This window comes from Pholis gunnellus (genome assembly GCF_910591455.1).
Source record: "Pholis gunnellus genome assembly, chromosome: 23".
Classification (NCBI taxonomy): Eukaryota; Metazoa; Chordata; class Actinopteri; order Perciformes; family Pholidae; genus Pholis; species Pholis gunnellus.
In genome coordinates, this window is record NC_136550.1 from 15,244,986 (window position 1) to 15,260,986 (window position 16,001).

The 16,001-nt window shown below is 40.9% G+C and overlaps 2 protein-coding genes across 2 annotated transcripts; both read right to left on the reverse strand.

Moving 5' to 3' along the window:
- Positions 1–1,086: 1,086 nt before the first annotated feature.
- tspan5a (tetraspanin 5a) lies at positions 1,087–10,477 on the reverse strand. Its single transcript, XM_079185066.1, has 10 exons — positions 10,171–10,477; positions 8,904–8,954; positions 7,924–8,070; positions 7,658–7,828; positions 5,919–6,044; positions 5,727–5,774; positions 4,933–5,049; positions 4,788–4,849; positions 3,480–3,520; positions 1,087–3,379 (listed from the first exon to the last, which is right to left on the reverse strand). The coding sequence occupies exons 1-9, from the start codon at positions 10,249–10,251 to the stop codon at positions 3,508–3,510; spliced, it is 816 nt and encodes a 271-aa protein (XP_079041192.1). The 5' UTR covers positions 10,252–10,477; the 3' UTR covers positions 1,087–3,379; positions 3,480–3,507.
- A 1,967-nt stretch (positions 10,478–12,444) lies between these two features.
- LOC306714600 (uncharacterized protein) lies at positions 12,445–15,514 on the reverse strand (the record flags this gene model as incomplete). Its single annotated transcript, XM_079184646.1, has 2 exons — positions 12,445–12,860; positions 15,229–15,514. 2 exons carry the CDS (start codon positions 15,512–15,514, stop codon positions 12,445–12,447), a joined length of 702 nt encoding a protein of 233 aa, XP_079040772.1.
- Between the last annotated feature and the right edge of the window lie 487 nt (positions 15,515–16,001).

The following is a 16,001-nucleotide window of genomic DNA, read 5'->3' on the forward strand; positions in this document are numbered from 1 at the left end:
GTGATGGCTGATGTCTTCAATCCTTACAGCAGGAAAACGTGTCTGAAATGAAATGTTATTCTAAATATCAGGTTTAAACTTAAGAGCAGTGACACATGGAATGAAATCCCAGCTGATATCGAGCAGCAAACACTGGGACCGCCTCTCGTGTCTGTACGCTGATGAATCAGTCGTAAAGTTGGGGGTGTGCAGGATTTCTTTTCCTGAAAGTTGAAACGTTTTCATCGGACACATCGTCGGGCTACCTCGGGAGAATTTGCATCCGCTCACATCTTTCCATTGACTTTGTATGACCGCGCTCCCTCTAAAATTAGCTTTGCCTTCTATGTGTATTTATTTTTATGACGGTCTATAAGTGCCATTGTAGGTTAAAAATAATTTGAAACAAAACTCAATGATTCAGAGATTTAAGTCACAAGGAGCCGTGTATTTAGCAGTAACTGCTTGTGAGGGTGTTTGTACTGGCTTGGTGTTTTTTTACCCAGCCCTAGTGATATCTAAACTCAACACAAAGGATGAACTGATTAGAATCTGGTGGTCAAAGTGACATCACAAATCCTGTTTTGCACCATAACTCAAGCATTCGTATGATAATTCTGACAATTTAACACAAATGTCTGACACAAGAAAATCATGACGCGGACAGACGTGGATGTAAACTACGTGTCTGGTTGGCAGAAGATAAAACCACGAGGTGGTACTTGTAGTTGGGTTTTTTTGTATCTACAGTGGCACTAATGCGCACATGGAGTGTAGACAGAATGTGGGCTCACTTTGGCCTTGCGTTTTTCATGACTGCAGTGCACGTTCATTCTGCCAGATGACCAGTATTCACACGGTACAAACGTTAGCTGTAGTTTATATATCAAATAAACGGTGACAGTCATACTTGAACATGGTTTAAACATCAATCAGTCCAGTTGTTCAGAATAAGCCGAATTCAGACTAGTTTCTATCAGCAGCGACAGACGCCTAAGATGTCCAGGAACACTGACAGACGATGTGTGGGAAGTGATGCACAAACAAACCAGGGAGCTCTTGCTGCCAAACATCTGAATGAAGAAAAAAACTTTAAAGACTCAAGTATGCAATTTTTTTTTGGTCACTTTAATTAATTTTAATTGATATTAAAACCAGTCCAATTTCAACAGGACATGAGACGAGGACATTAGAGGAGGTAGTTACATGACAGTGTTTGTGGGGTTCCATGTGATCATCTAATCTGTAGAAGTGGTGCAGCTGGTGATGAGTGAGGCCTGAACAGGACCGTAGGACGCCTCACCTCAGCAAATCAGCTTTAGTAGTAATGAATGTTTTTGAACTACCAGGGAAGTTATGATCAAATGTACAATACATTTTCAGTATCAAAAGCACTACTGATCCCTTGTTGCTTAACACTTTCACATTTTCAGTGTACGAGCTCCACAATATCAATCTGAACATACTTTACTGGAAGAATACTGCAAATACTTTGCAAAACAAGTGATGCATGCTTTGAGCAAATCGCTTCAAACCATCGAAAGAAACGCAGAGGAAAATCAACATCCTAACACTTTCCATTTCATAATTCTGTTTTAAATTTTGTTCATTCGACATTGTGTTTACTGATCCGATGTGCGTCACTATACAGGCAGTGAAAGACGACCACTGGAGACACGTGCCAGGTTTGTTTTCATTCATGTAAGGGCAGAAATGTTTAAGACGATACTGAACATGTTCTCCTCCTGAAGAAGTCAAGACAAATGACTTGATCCTCGTGTTGGAAGGTGAGTGAAACAACCTCATCATGGTTATCACCAACATATGAAATGACGGGTGGGTTACAGCTACACACGTGGATCAGAGCTTCAACATGTTTCAAAATTATCCAGATTATTTAAAATCTTCAAAATGTTAAAAAAAAGGTGTGAAATAAAGGGTTAACTTAAACTCACAGGACTGTCAGAAGAGCCGTTCCGGTTTTACAGACTTCATGTTGGACATAATGTGACGGTAGGACCGGGCTGCCTGTGCTAGGTTTGGTACAGATGCTGAAACTTGACTTTTTCAATTCCTTACTTTGAGAAATATAAATATATTTTCGACAAATTTTTCATTGAAAAGATTAGTTAGGATTTTTCAAACCCCTCTTAACACCAACATAATTCTTCCTGTCAACTCGTCGAAACAATACCCCTTTAGAAGTCTGCTGGCCAATCAGCATGCGTATCTTTCTTTGGGTTGTTTTCAGGTGCTGGAACCAGACAAAGACAGGTACTTGATTTGGACTAACACCACCGTTAAAGGCCCAGTGTGTAGGATTTGGACATCTAGTGGTGAAGTTGCAGAATGCATCCAATGAAATAACCCTCCCTTCATCCTGTGTAGTAGAACTACGGTGGCCTTCAGGGAACATGAAAATGTGAAAGGCTCTCTCTAGAGCCAGTATGTAGTTTGTCCTTTCAGGGCTACTGTAGAAACATGGTGGTGCAGCGTGTGTAGACTCTGAAGACTGCTGCCTTTGTAGATATAAAGGACTGTTATTAATTAACATGGTTATTAATACTGTATTCCATTTCTGGCAATAAATCCTAAATCCTACACATTTTAAATCCTCATATTAGCTTCAGCTTTGAACTCTGGAAAGCATTTTTTACTCTCAGCGAGGACTGTGGATCTCTGCGCGCCGAATGGATACATTCACCATACAGACGGCATGTCTTAAATGTATTGTATTGACATAGACTTAGACGTCAAAATATCCATTTACAAAAAAAGTTTTAAATGTTTTCTAAACACAAGCTGCCTTACGACAACTTTACCAGAATTGGAAAAGAAAAGGAGTTGGAGTTGAGAGATGAAGTCTTTGACTAGATTGTTGAAATTGTGAGATACATCTTGTGATGGAGGGTATGGAATCTGCTGTAACACACAAAAAACCTAATCCTTATCCGTATTATGTGAGAGAAGGAAGAAAAAAGAAAGCGACATCCTGTTTTCAGTTCGGTTACTCGGCCCACCAGAGCCAGAGAGTGAGCGGTGGAAAGGTACTCAAAGCCTGTAAAATGAGCCGATCGTCGGTTTCTGGAACACAACTATGTCACAGTCCTACATGATGGGTTTAGCAGTGGAGCGTCGTTTCCACAGTGAAAAATACCGATCTATTATCAAAAAGATGTATCAAAACTCCTACTCTCTACGCGTCGCTATCAAAACCGAGCGACCTGCATGTAGTGCATGTTTAACCCTCGTCTCCAACAACTCACACAGTGTTATATACAGAGCGTTTCACGTAGTAGTGCCTTGGAAAAAAAGGTGCTGGTTCGGTGAAGAAAAACGGTGCAGGAGATCGGCGAGGTCCTCTGAATGCTCCCCCGGCGATGTGTTCAAAGACCCCGAGCTGACAACACAAAATCCAATCAACAGTATTTAACATTTTTATGTGATCGTGTATTTTACGCATGCAGCCAAATTCAATTTCAGCAAAAAAAAGGGGTTACCTGTTAGAATTAAAATGCTGCGTCAGCATCAGGTAAAGAAACTGGAAAAGAGCAGATAGAAAGTGAATTCATCAGAAAGCCGGTAGAATCATCTGCTTATGAACAACAAGCCAACAACAGAGAGCAGAAAAGTGCCGGGTTGGGATCAGCAGTCTGAACTAGAAGGCTGGAGAGAGAGAGGACACTTTGAGGCAGAGAAAAAACAAATGGAAGAATGTCACCGAGGAAGAGAAGGCCACGAAGAAAGACGGGACTGTTGTCAAAGTCACATGACTCCAAGGCTTATTGATGCAAACTCCATAGCTCAGTAGGAACATGAAGGAAGGTCATCGACATGCCAGAGACAAATCCTCTGGCTTTGAAGAGTCAAAAGTATTTAAAAAGCATTTCATTAGGTTTAGTCCATAACATTTCCCAACTGTAGAGAACAACTGGAGATGTGTTGGAATCTGACATTCTCTGCACCAGCATGTCCTGCTGCCAGCTCAGCTACAATGCTAATGTTGCTAGCAGTAGATCGACAAGTCAGTTTGGTATTTTGCAGTTCTGGCAATTCTGAAATATTTCTATCGGCTGCCACCGCAAAGGTGACCACATTCACAATAACGGAGGAGGCTGCTGTGATAATATGAATACGCCTCAATCCTACAGACTCGTATTGGTGCCTAAATTCTGAGCGTAACCAAGTTTGATCAAAAAGGTGTCAAGAAATGCAAATGCATTCCAGCACGTCTTTTTCAGAAAATATTTACAGCTCCGTTTGAACGTCTTAACCTACAACGTGGTCGGATTTCTGCTACTGCTGCTCCACACATGTAGAATGTAGATCATTTTGGCTATGGGGGGAAAGAAGAGACTTTCACGTCAAAACTTGGATCTTGTGCAGAAACCGAAACAAGATTAGAACTGACACGCACAAGTTGCATATTTTATGTGGACAAAGTATGGATTTCTGTACAAAGCAAGACGGTGACTAGTGTGCACATGATACAAATGTATTGAACAAAATAGATTTATGGATCTTGTGTGAACGAGACTCTGTACTTTCCAGGCCTGTGTGCAAACCTTGCATCAAGCTTTCTTGATTCTGAAAGATATTGGTATGTTTGAGTTCAGCAATGACGATGCCAATTTACTTCAAACTCAAAGATCCAGAATCTGGCCATAGTATATGAACAACATGGGCCTTTTGTGAAATGCCAGTAGAAAGAAATGGGTGCAAATCAAGGGAGGGGAGCCTCAGAAAAGCTGCTGTCTGTCATCCACACATGAGATTCTGAACTGAAGTATTAAAGATCATTTTCTCACCAGCTCGCCCGCACAGCTTCGATGTCACTCACTAGGTTTTGGGCCAAACAAATCCCAAAAATCTGTGGATGAAAGACAAAAAAAAGGGTAACATGGAACGATGCTTTCTGTCATCATGACGGGTGAACATGTGAAGGGAACTGACCTGCAGTAGTGCAACTCCAATAAAGATCCCGGCCACCAGGGTGAGGTTGTCCTGCAGCCACTTCTCAAACTGCGGCACGCAGCCCTTCACATTGATGTAGTCCTTCTGCTCCGAGTCCTGATCAACACAACCTCCTGTCATCAGCTTCACATTTCACCTCCACAGGTTTAAAAAAAAGATCTTTCTAAATGAAAAATGGAAATGATTTAAATAATTAAAAAAAAAGGTTCCATGAAAAGAAATCCGTTTCATTAGCGTAGGGCGTCCAGTACAGAGACGGATCACCATGTGTTCTTGTTGAGCACAAAGACTGGACGCCTGCTTTGGTTTAAGGGCCACAAAGTGCAATAGTTCAACTCTGTTCTGGACCCAAAGACGTCAAAACATGTTTATATTCGGCATCTTTTCATCTGCCTTTGAATTATCAGACTGTTACTCTTCCTGGGAGAAAGGTCTTCGGAGATAATAGTTCTAAAATGAATATGTAATTAAATCATATCATATCTGTCATATCAGAGCTTTTCCCACCCTTTCATTTTAAGGACACATATTGGTAATTGTTATAAATCTTGGCCTCCAGAAGCAAGATTTAACCGTAAGTAAAAATAGCCACGATGGCAATTTAATCCACCTTTGACCTGCCTTCAAAATCACTGTTTGTATTAGAACTAGCACTAAATAACTACGAAATCAAGTAGGAGAGATGAAATATTACATTTTCCGAGGGAATATAAAATAGAAGGGCAGCTTCAAAATGGCCAAAATGAAAGAGTGAGAGAGAACGAGTCACTTACTGGTTTAGCTCGAATGTCGTATCCACACTGAGTGTTGATTACATCCTCCTGGAGACAGAAAACAAGACGTTAAACTGTCTCAATGACGACACTGATGTTCAGCAGCAAATGACAAAAAAAAGATGTGATCGGGTTAAAATGTCAGAATGAGCCAGGCTTTATGTGCTGGCTCAGGTTTTACAGTGCTCGTACCGCCGGATCCTTGGTGCAGCAAGAGAAGGGAACGCCACACTTTTCTCGACTGGGATTCGCATCAGTGCAGTTAAAATAGATGTTCAGGTTCCAGTCGTCTGCTCCGAACGCACCGCAGCACTCCCACTGAAGTCACACCGAGACAAAAGAAGGGTTAAAAGGTTCCTGTTGTTGGAGTTCCACATTTCCTCCATATGTAGACGGAGAAGATTCAAATGTCAGACCCATCACCAGCGGACATTTACTTTGCTTAAGTACAATCAGAACAGTGACTGTTCAAGTGCAAAGCCTCCACATAGCAGCTTTACATCAGTGAAAGCATCCTACAGTCACATCTTCTGCAAATAAATTCTTACTGTGAATCCTCATATTATGTTTGTATTAACAACCTAATATTAAGCTGTGCAGTTGAGTCCTTTAGTGTAGTATCACAGCTTGTTAGCGTGGTGAAGAAAGTACTCAAGTACGTCACTTAAAGTACCCGAACAACAGTGTGGAGATGCAAGATAAAGTCCTGATATCAAGATTGTGCTTGAGTTTAAGTAAAAGGTAAAAGTATTATTAGCTAAATATACTTCATGTACAAAAAGTTAAAGTTATGCAGAATAATATACATCACAGTATTGGATTGTAATTATTGATGCATTCATGTGTTCATTGCTTGAATGTTTCAGCTAGATGGAGCTCATTTGAATGACTTTATATATTGCTGGGTACTTTAATATACAATTATACATCAGGGTGTATTTGTTGATTATATTTTGTATTAAGTAATCTGCTAAGTAACTGTCAGATAAATGTTGAGCAGCAAAAAGTACAATATTTGCCTCACCTACAGTACAAGTACCTCACATTTGTATTTAAAGGTATACTATGCAGGAATTTCTGGAACGCCAATGTGTAGACTCATTCAAAACGCGGCACCTTCCCGCACGGTTGTTGTTGTTGTGCAGAGCCGCGTATATTAGTGAATGTAACCGCCTCTTTTCATTCACTCATAGACTGTATATAAGAAGGGGACGTAGTCATGGTGACGTCACTCATTGGTTTGTGGACTGCTGTTTAGAAGCCTTGAGTTTGCCAATTTTGCCGTCGCCATCTTGAATTACAGCCGTCGCCATGTTGTTTTTTTCGCAACCAATGAACGGAGGTTATCATATTTGGAATGTGGAGGCGTGATGTAGAGACGCTGTATATATGTCTCTGGTAGTGGAAGCGACCTGTCAATCACAGTTAGCCCGCCCTAAAGCATCCCCTGCTTTATGGTCTGTTTGACTCTAAATGGACCATCATTTACTAAATGAACATCATGCTGTATTGAAGAAGACTTGAAACTAGAGATTGAGACCATAAACTCATGTTTACAATGTTTACTGAGGTAATAAATCAAGAGAGAAGTAGAGTCATTTTCTCATAGACTTCTATACAACCAGAGGAGTCGCCCCCTGGTGGACACTAGAGAGAATGCAGGTTTTAAGACACTTCAGCATCGGCTTCACTCGACAGAACCGGAGGTTGCCATCTGATCCGACAGCACTGCTCTCTCTCTCTTGCTCGTTGAGCTGAGGAGGAGGGGCTAACTGTGAATGTTGTATTTACAAACAGTAAGTGACACATTCCGGCATAGCGTACCTTTAAGCACAGTTCTTGAGTAAATGTACCGTTACATATATCAGTAAGTACAAGCAACTGCTAATATTATTTCCAGGGTCATGATTGAACTGTAAATGCAAACGTACGTATTCCTGAGTGAAGTCGATGAGGTTCTGCAGATCGATGTCGTCGCGGTACGCCCGGATGTTATTGTTGATGAACAGGTTGAGCTGGTCTTTAATCCAGTCCTTAAAGACGAACGCCAGGACTCCCGTCGTCAGCTCCAAGAAAAAGATGATCCCCAGAAACACGGAGAACTACGACAGGAAGACAGACGGCGATACTGTGAGTTTACCCATCATGCATCACTGCACGGTGCAAATTGGAAGGTCTTCATGTTCATGGAACATACAAACTTGAGTAGAAAGGTGTTTTCCCGCAGCGCTCCAATGCATCCCGCAAAGCCCAGAATGAACATGATCGCCCCGACCACAATGAAGAGCCAGACTGGGTCCAGCCCCCCCAGGTCCGTGATGGACGAGATGTTGGACAGAACCCCCTGGAGGGGAGAGACACAGAGAACACAAAGTGTGAGCCAAACAGCTGCGTCTACTTCAGGACCAAAATAGTTTGGATGAACTGCGGGGAGAAAGAATGCTGCTGCAGGCACCAAAAACACGGATTAACAAATAACAGAGTGTTTACGGAGCATTCTAAGACCTATTTATATTTACAGCTGGGAATATAAACTGATTCAGTGAAATGTGTCTTACTTATATCACCTGGGTTTCATCAGCAAATACATAGTAAACTCAGTTTGATAGCTGAACCTGGTTTTAAACTTTACATCATTATTTGAAGGATAAAACTGCAAACATTGGGTTGGGATTTAAAGCTGTATTTTCTGTTTTCTTGCCCACTAGGGGGCAAAACAACAAGCTGCTAGAAGCTAACCAATGTTTGTTAGCTAACTGCTAACTTTGTCTGCCTGCTGCAGGTCGTAAAATCAAAACAAGGAGCTAAAAGAGGCTCAACAGCTCAGTAGAGCAGAGAGCAACGGCAGAGTTGGTGATAATTCTCTTCTTTCACATTACACAGTCATTTGATCCGACTATAAATATATTATTAGTGGAGCTCCTTGGTAGCTGAGATCCTATAGAACCACATCCACCTGGGTTTGATTCCAACCTTGGGACCTGTGTTATATACCCCCCCCCCCCCATAAATAATCTTCATAATACAAAAATTAATTAGTGCAGCTATTAATATCAATGATATGAAAAAAATAAATTATTATTATCATCACACAGCAAAAAAGAAAGGTTGTCAGCATGTCAGAAACTATTTGGAAGTGAAGGAATACTCCAGGGTAGTACTGGTGTCTCTGCTTACCTTCTCACTCCATGCCCACAGTCCAATCGCAACCAAGGCCATGCCCAGCAGCTGCAAAACACCACAGTCATGTCACAACACTGCAGAGACGTGTTGATGCTCCGTCACATTGTTACTCAGACATGTTTCTAAGGCCACTGTGAGCCTGCTTCATCTCACACCGTCTTTATTTCTCTCTCAGGATGATGTCATAGCTCTATTGTTTATGTTTCATAGTATGTTGACCCCCACGTGAAGTCGCAGATGCTGATTCAGAACCAGTTCTTTCTCCACATTACATCATCACTCCTGAAGCTTGCAGTCTTTATTATTGTTTAGCTTTCACTTCTCATGATATTATTACGAATGAATGAATTTTTCTTATTATTTATGTATCGTGGTCTTCATCACTTTGTGTTGCATTGTGAAATATTTAACTGCAGAGTCAGCGTTCCTTGACGGTAGTCTTCCATGATGGTAAATTTAATAATTTTGACGATTTGGATTATTGGTCGGGTAAAACCGGACATAAACTTGGGCTCTGGGATATTGTCATGGATGTTTTTCACATTTCCTGATGCTTTATTGAACATGCAATTAATTGGTCCATCGTGAAATTAATCAGCAGATACATCAATAATGGAAATCATTGGTAGTTGCATTGTGCAAGTTTAAAAATTGAAATAATTAAAAATATGATTTAATTTGCAATTCATGAAGATTTGGAACATGCTTCAGCTGACCCCTGGCTGTTATATAGTAAAGTGACTTTGTGGGAACTTGTGATAGTTCTTTCTCTGACATTTTATCCGTTTATTATGAGTATTCTTCACATGAACTGGTAGTTTACATGCAGATTATATTCACTGGAACATCTCATAGTGGCCTTTAAACCGGGACTTCCCTCGCAGATTGTCTGGCGTCTCCCATATGTTTTGACGTGAATGACATCACTTCTTGAGACACATGACGTCATGTCTAAATAGTCATAGATCGAGCTGTCACTGTGGGTGTGATATGAATGATAAGCCTGCAGCCGGACACCGAGGCTGAGCTGTCATTAGTTCGCAACAAAAAGCCGATTAGCTGTGTGCTGTGAGGCTGCAGCTGCTCCACCGGACCGATATAACCACAATAAGGCGCGCGTGCATTGATCCGACTATTTATGAATATGAACGATAAGATGCGCTGATGATCGGGGCCTTCCTCTCTATTGGCCGGGGGACACGATAAAAACCGAACTGAACCAGAGAGAGGCGCAGACCAATACAAGAATAAACCTTCTCACCCAGAACAGGATGTTGAATCCGAAAATGAAGTATTTGATGCAGCAGCTGACTTCGTTGCCTTTGTACTGATTCCCCGACATGTTTGAGCATCATCGGCGCGTCGTCTCTGCGTGAAGGGAAAAAAACACGGCCTGCTTCACAGGCTTTGTGTGCGGGGTGGAACAGGTTCAGCGCTCCGGGGAGGCATTTCCACTTGGTCCGCTTCGAACGTTCTCACAGCCGGCTTCGGATCCGCATCGGGAGCATGTTGTAAGCGGGTTCAGGGCGCGTTCACACACGTAGTGTGGAAGACAGAAAGCGGACGTTAACGCGGTGAACCGCAGAATAGAAGAAGATCCGCTATTTTCTGGGCGAATTGCGCCTGGAGGAGGCGTACCGCTGCTGCGGGAGGTCGGCGATGATTGGCTGGAAAAAAAACACTCGAGAGACTGAGAATGTAACCAATCATGTTAGAGGACAGACATACCACTTCCGGTGTCCGGAATGATGCAGCCTGTTACTGATAGAAGAGATACCGCTACTCAATAATAATGATACACATTACGAACCAGAATGTTTTTGACGATCAAACTTTGTTAGAAAAATCTTTATTATTTGTTTATTATTTTCATTTTAACTGCTCGAAAATTACTTTAATTATTCTTTAGTCTGCTTCTTTTTTTGCCTAAAATAGTCTAAATATGAATTAGCACTAAAACATATATAATGCATCTAATTGTAGAATATAAACCTCATTGTAAAAGTCATTGTATGATAAATATTTATGAAATGAAATGATTATAAAATATTAATAACAACATGACCGTGGTAGCTATAAGGTAGCTACAGCCCTGAAAATAGATAATAATAATAATAATTCTTATTCTTGTTATAGTTATTATCATTATCATCGTCAAACCAGGATTTTGGAAATACTGAGGTCACAAAGGCAAATTCCCTCAGCAGGATCCCCCCACCAGGAAGCCACCAAACTGTAACTGTTATTATATTTCTTGTAACTTTGAGTTCCTAACATTATTGTCTGGTATCAAGAATGTGATTATTCTTTGGTAATCCAGCCTTCGGTGAATAGATGAAAGTCCAAAATAACAATTGATTGGAACACTATGATTTTACTCTTTGGATCATTCCGTGTCATCAGATAGAGAATTTTTTTACCATTTATTTTTTGTTCAAATCTTATATATATGATATTTGAGACCAAAGTTCTGTAAAATGTTTTTGAGAATTGTATAGTTTTTTAGATCAATAAAACTTCAGCAATGTGTGGTAAGGTATAGACACAACGGTGTACAGCACACAAGCAGATTGTTATTATTGGACCTTGTAAATGGAAAGAAAGTGCAAAATGGGTTTAAAAAGAGCCCCGGGCAGTCCCCCGAAGTATATGGACGTTTCAATATTTCCTGCTAAAAATAAGGTATTTGATTGAAATTTCAGGGGATCTAAATAAAAAAAAAATCAGATAGATTGCAAATATAACAAGCATGGGTTGTAATTAGTTCCCTTTTTGAAATTCCAAAATGGCGATTTGGACTCATTCTGACTACTCATGAAATCGTAACTCACAATAAACTTAATGTTTAATTTAATGGTGCTAAAATAATATGGCAAGTGAGGTGGAGGTCAATGTTGAATTACAAGTAACACATGAAAACAATGATCAGAAGGTGATTGATTGCGCCACTCATTTACAGAAAGACTGCAATGTTTCTGGTAGTCTCAGTGGCATATTATACATATCATCTCATGAATCCAATCTATATATCCAATGACATCATATAATCTTAATCTCTTAAATCTGAGATTTCGAGAAATAAAAAAGGCATAAATAATGTTGTGTTACAGTTACTCGCTGTGTCCGCTGGAGGGCAGTGAGCTCCCATGATTGTCAAACTGACATCGCAAATCAAGTCAGACACAACAGCACTGAGACTTCCGGTGGAACATTTTAAAACAAAGCGTGTAACTAAGATGAAGTTCTGGTGCAGTTTATTTTTTTATTTTTTCTCAGAATAATGATCAGAATGTTATCGTTACTTGAAAAGGCCTAAAGGCCACATCTTAAAGGAAATGCTTAAAATGAAAAGCATTCATTTCATATGCCCATTACAAGTAAAGCCCTAAAGAAAAAAAATAATATATATATATATATATGTATATCTTCTCACCCCCTTTTACAATGTTGTTATGAAACATCCACCATATCAGAGGTGGGTTAGATATGTTTTAATAAAAATGACGTGATCTGCACACTAAAAGTGCTCATAGTGTTAGATGTGGAGGTGGTGTGACTGGTAAAGCACCAGTAAGGGTTCACTCAGGGAGCCTCTGTTCAGACAGTACAGACTCTGTGTTAGGGCTTCATGAAGGACCAGACTCCCACTCTCATCTGTATAACGCAGCTGAAAGCCCACCACCTCCAGAGGCTTCACAGGCAGAACAGCTGACACATCAAACACATCATATCCAGATGAGGATCGCTGATCCAAGGTCAGCAGTCTCTCCTCCAGGGCAGGACTTTCTGCCAGAGCTCCCTGTGAAGCTGTGACACTGTGCAGGGCGACAGTCACACTAATGGGATTGGGGTGCAAGGTCTTCCTGTACATAACCAGCTCCGCACCTAGCATTGAGGGGTTCAGGCCGCTAACATTGAACCAGATCCATCCTGGAGGAGCTTGATGTGGACCTGGGTGATCCAAAGAATGAAAAGACAAGGGACAGATTATTAAGACTGCAGTACAAGGCTCAAAGGCTTAAAAGGATCATACAAATGTGTTTTTGCTCTTTAAAGGTTCTCTATATGACATTCAGAGGAATAATATAGCAGCAAAATACTACATGCAACATAAAGACAGAATAGCAACAGTGTTCATAAAACCAAGGAAACACGTCTCCAGCTAAATCATTTTTCCAATAGTACACCTGCCATGTGCTCCTCTCTTGTGCCACGTGTTGCATTTTTTTAGTGGTTTTCTTTCCGTTTATATTAGAGTTAAAATATTCTCAACTTTTCGGTGCCAGGTAAGGAGTCACATTGCTCCTCAATGTTACACTTGGTCCACACAGCCCGTCAAATGAAGCAAGGAACAGTTTCTACTCAAGCGGCAACCTCCGATTCTGCCAAGTGAAGCAAATGTGGAAGTGTCTTAAAACTTGCATTCTCTCTACAGACCATCAGGGGGCGACTCCTCTGGTTGTATAGAAGTCTATGAGAAAATGACTCTACTTCTCTCTTGATTTATTACCTCAGTAAACATTGTAAACATGAGTTTATGGTCTCAATCTCTAGTTTCAAGTCTTCTTCAATACAGCATGATGTTCATTTAGTAAATGATGGTCCATTTAGAGCAGGCATGGGCAAACTACGGCCCGCGGGCCATATACGGCCCGTTGGGCTTTTTAATCAAATATCGTCAAATATTTGTACAAAATTGTCCAAATTATAGTAAAGACCGCATTCATTTTGCCTTTTTCCTGCAATACCCGGCGTTTCAGTTGATCCCACTAGATGGCGCACTCCAGACACAATTGACCTTCTCTGGGGTCTGGTCTATTCTCTCTAGATGATGCCCACACCCGCGGTCACTACTTGATTGGTTCTTAGCAGTCACGACGTGTCTCGTCACACTACTATCATGTGACTGTTACCCGGAAGCTCACTAACAACAACAGCCTTGATTACTGATCGACTACCCGGTTAATTCAACATGGACAACTGATTACAGGTGTTGCTGGCCGTGTTGTCTTTACTAGCAGCTGTTGTCCAATGAAAGTCTGCATTATTACAGAGGAAGCAGCTGTTATTGGAGCGATTAGTGAGCGCTGTGTCCAGCAGCGTGTCCCGCGGTGTTATCAGCGCTACAGAGTTAGCCCTACGGGGTTAGGACGTCTGAAGTCACGGTTAGCGGCTTTAGGGAGGTGATGCACACACAACAGAGGACTTTCCTGTTCTTATTAATGCTTATTTTGTTCTGCACAACTATCGTGAAGTCTGCAAATAAAATGTAAAGGAACAAAACATTGATTGCTCTCCAGAAGGACAGAGACTTCAGACACCAGCAGAGCTACGAGTGAGAACAGAAACAACGACACCAAGGAAACGAGTGAGAGACGTGTGTTGACCTCATTTATGGATCATAATCTAGTAAACGTGTAAGTGTAAGTGTTGATTTTAAAGTAAATTTGATGTGTGAGAGAGAGAGATATAGAGAAAGACCTGCAGCGCTGTAACTAAGTTAAGTCTGAAAAATAAAACTTCTAAAACTTTCCACTAAATGTGTCTGTTTGAGTTCAGAGGAAGATACTTCCTGTTTACACGGCACCCAGTGTACGTGAATAGTCACGTGATATTCGTTTTCAGGCGTTTTAATCTGGACGGAGATCATTTCGAAAACGATGCTGAAACGCCGTGTGGACGGAGATCGTTTTTGTTTTAAAACGAAGTTCAACTCCCTTAAACTGGATGAGTTTTATGCTTCACGAAGTGAAGTTAAGTCACTGTTAGCAGCTGTAAAGAACCAGATATCTTTCTCAGGAGTTGGTGGAGACCAAAAAGGAGCTAAAAGGAGAGTGAACATTAGACTGATTCATCAGGTGGACACAAACACGATTCCAGATGTGTCTGCTGCATGTGTAAATAGCAAAACTTTTTCCTAACATGTCAGCCACAACAACTTTATACAGTAAACAGTGATAATATTCAATATTGTGTTTACAGCTTGTCCTGCTGCCCACAAGTGGCCAATATTCTATACAGTATCTAGTGTTACATTTTGGGTCATTGTTTGTCTTCATATTTGGTAGGTTTTAAGTATGCTGCACATCCAAACCCAAACAGAGATATGACAGCAGATGTTTTACACATCTAAGAACTCAGCTAAGGCTAACTACCTTCTTCTTTTATTATTTTACTGGAATCTAAAAGGAAATATAAAACATTGCTTTCCGTGATTATAGGTTTCAATATTACTATACAGTAGTTTTAATTATTATGTCAAGAAAGAAACAAAATGAACACATTTAAATCAAGATGGCATTTCATTTCAAATCCTTACCAACTACACTCCGAAAACTCTGCACCAGCGTTCCATCTGAACTCCCAAAGTCTTGAGCCTCCAGTGAGTCCAATCGCTGATAGATGCCCCTCATGTAGGGATGTGGCTTAGCCTGATGACTCGCAGACACTTTATTGATATGTAGCATTTCCAAAATGGCTTTGTTCCGCTCCTGGTCATTCTTGGTATCTCTGCGGTGATCCATCAGCAGCAAACCTGTGACGGAGCCCAGCAGGAGGAAGACCAACGTTGTATGAAAATATCCCAAGCAGACTCCTCGGAACATTCTGAGTTCAGATTATTTCCAACCAGTCTGATATGATACTTTATCTGCCCTTCTCTTTCCTTTAAAGTGAGGTCGGAATTTCCACCTGACACGCTATTGTAACAGTGTGTTCCCTAATAGGTATGCAGGAACCACAGGGGCTGTAGGACCTAGTGAACCGATCCCATTCTGAAGCTGAGGAATGTTACTTTCTTTTGACAAACACTGGACTGGACACATGGACTGTACTGAGCCACAGTCCTGCTCTGCTGATGCATGGTCCCCTGAGCAATAAAGCAAGTAAAGCAAATGCATCCCCAATATTTATTAGTCTTACTGTTTCATTATTTAGATTAACTGGGATCATGGACTAAAAATAGAGCATAGGAAAAGATAGGCTAGCGTATGTAGAATGAACCTGATTGGCCAAATGACTCTAGCCAGCTGTAAACTAGCTAAAAGTATAACTGTACTGCTGCCGAAATGCAAAAATGTTTTCAAGTCAACG

Bases quoted from the DNA above. Each gene is read 5' to 3' on its own strand.
- tspan5a (XM_079185066.1), bottom strand. From the start codon at position 10,251: ATGTCGGGGAATCAGTACAAAGGCAACGAAGTCAGCTGCTGCATCAAA. The intron at 8,071-8,903 runs GTAAGCAGAGAC...TCTCCCCTCCAG, and splicing joins TGTGGGCATGGAGTGAGAAG to GGGGTTCTGTCCAACATCTC. The intron at 5,775-5,918 runs GTACGAGCACTG...TTCTGTCTCCAG, and splicing joins GCTGCACCAAGGATCCGGCG to GAGGATGTAATCAACACTCA.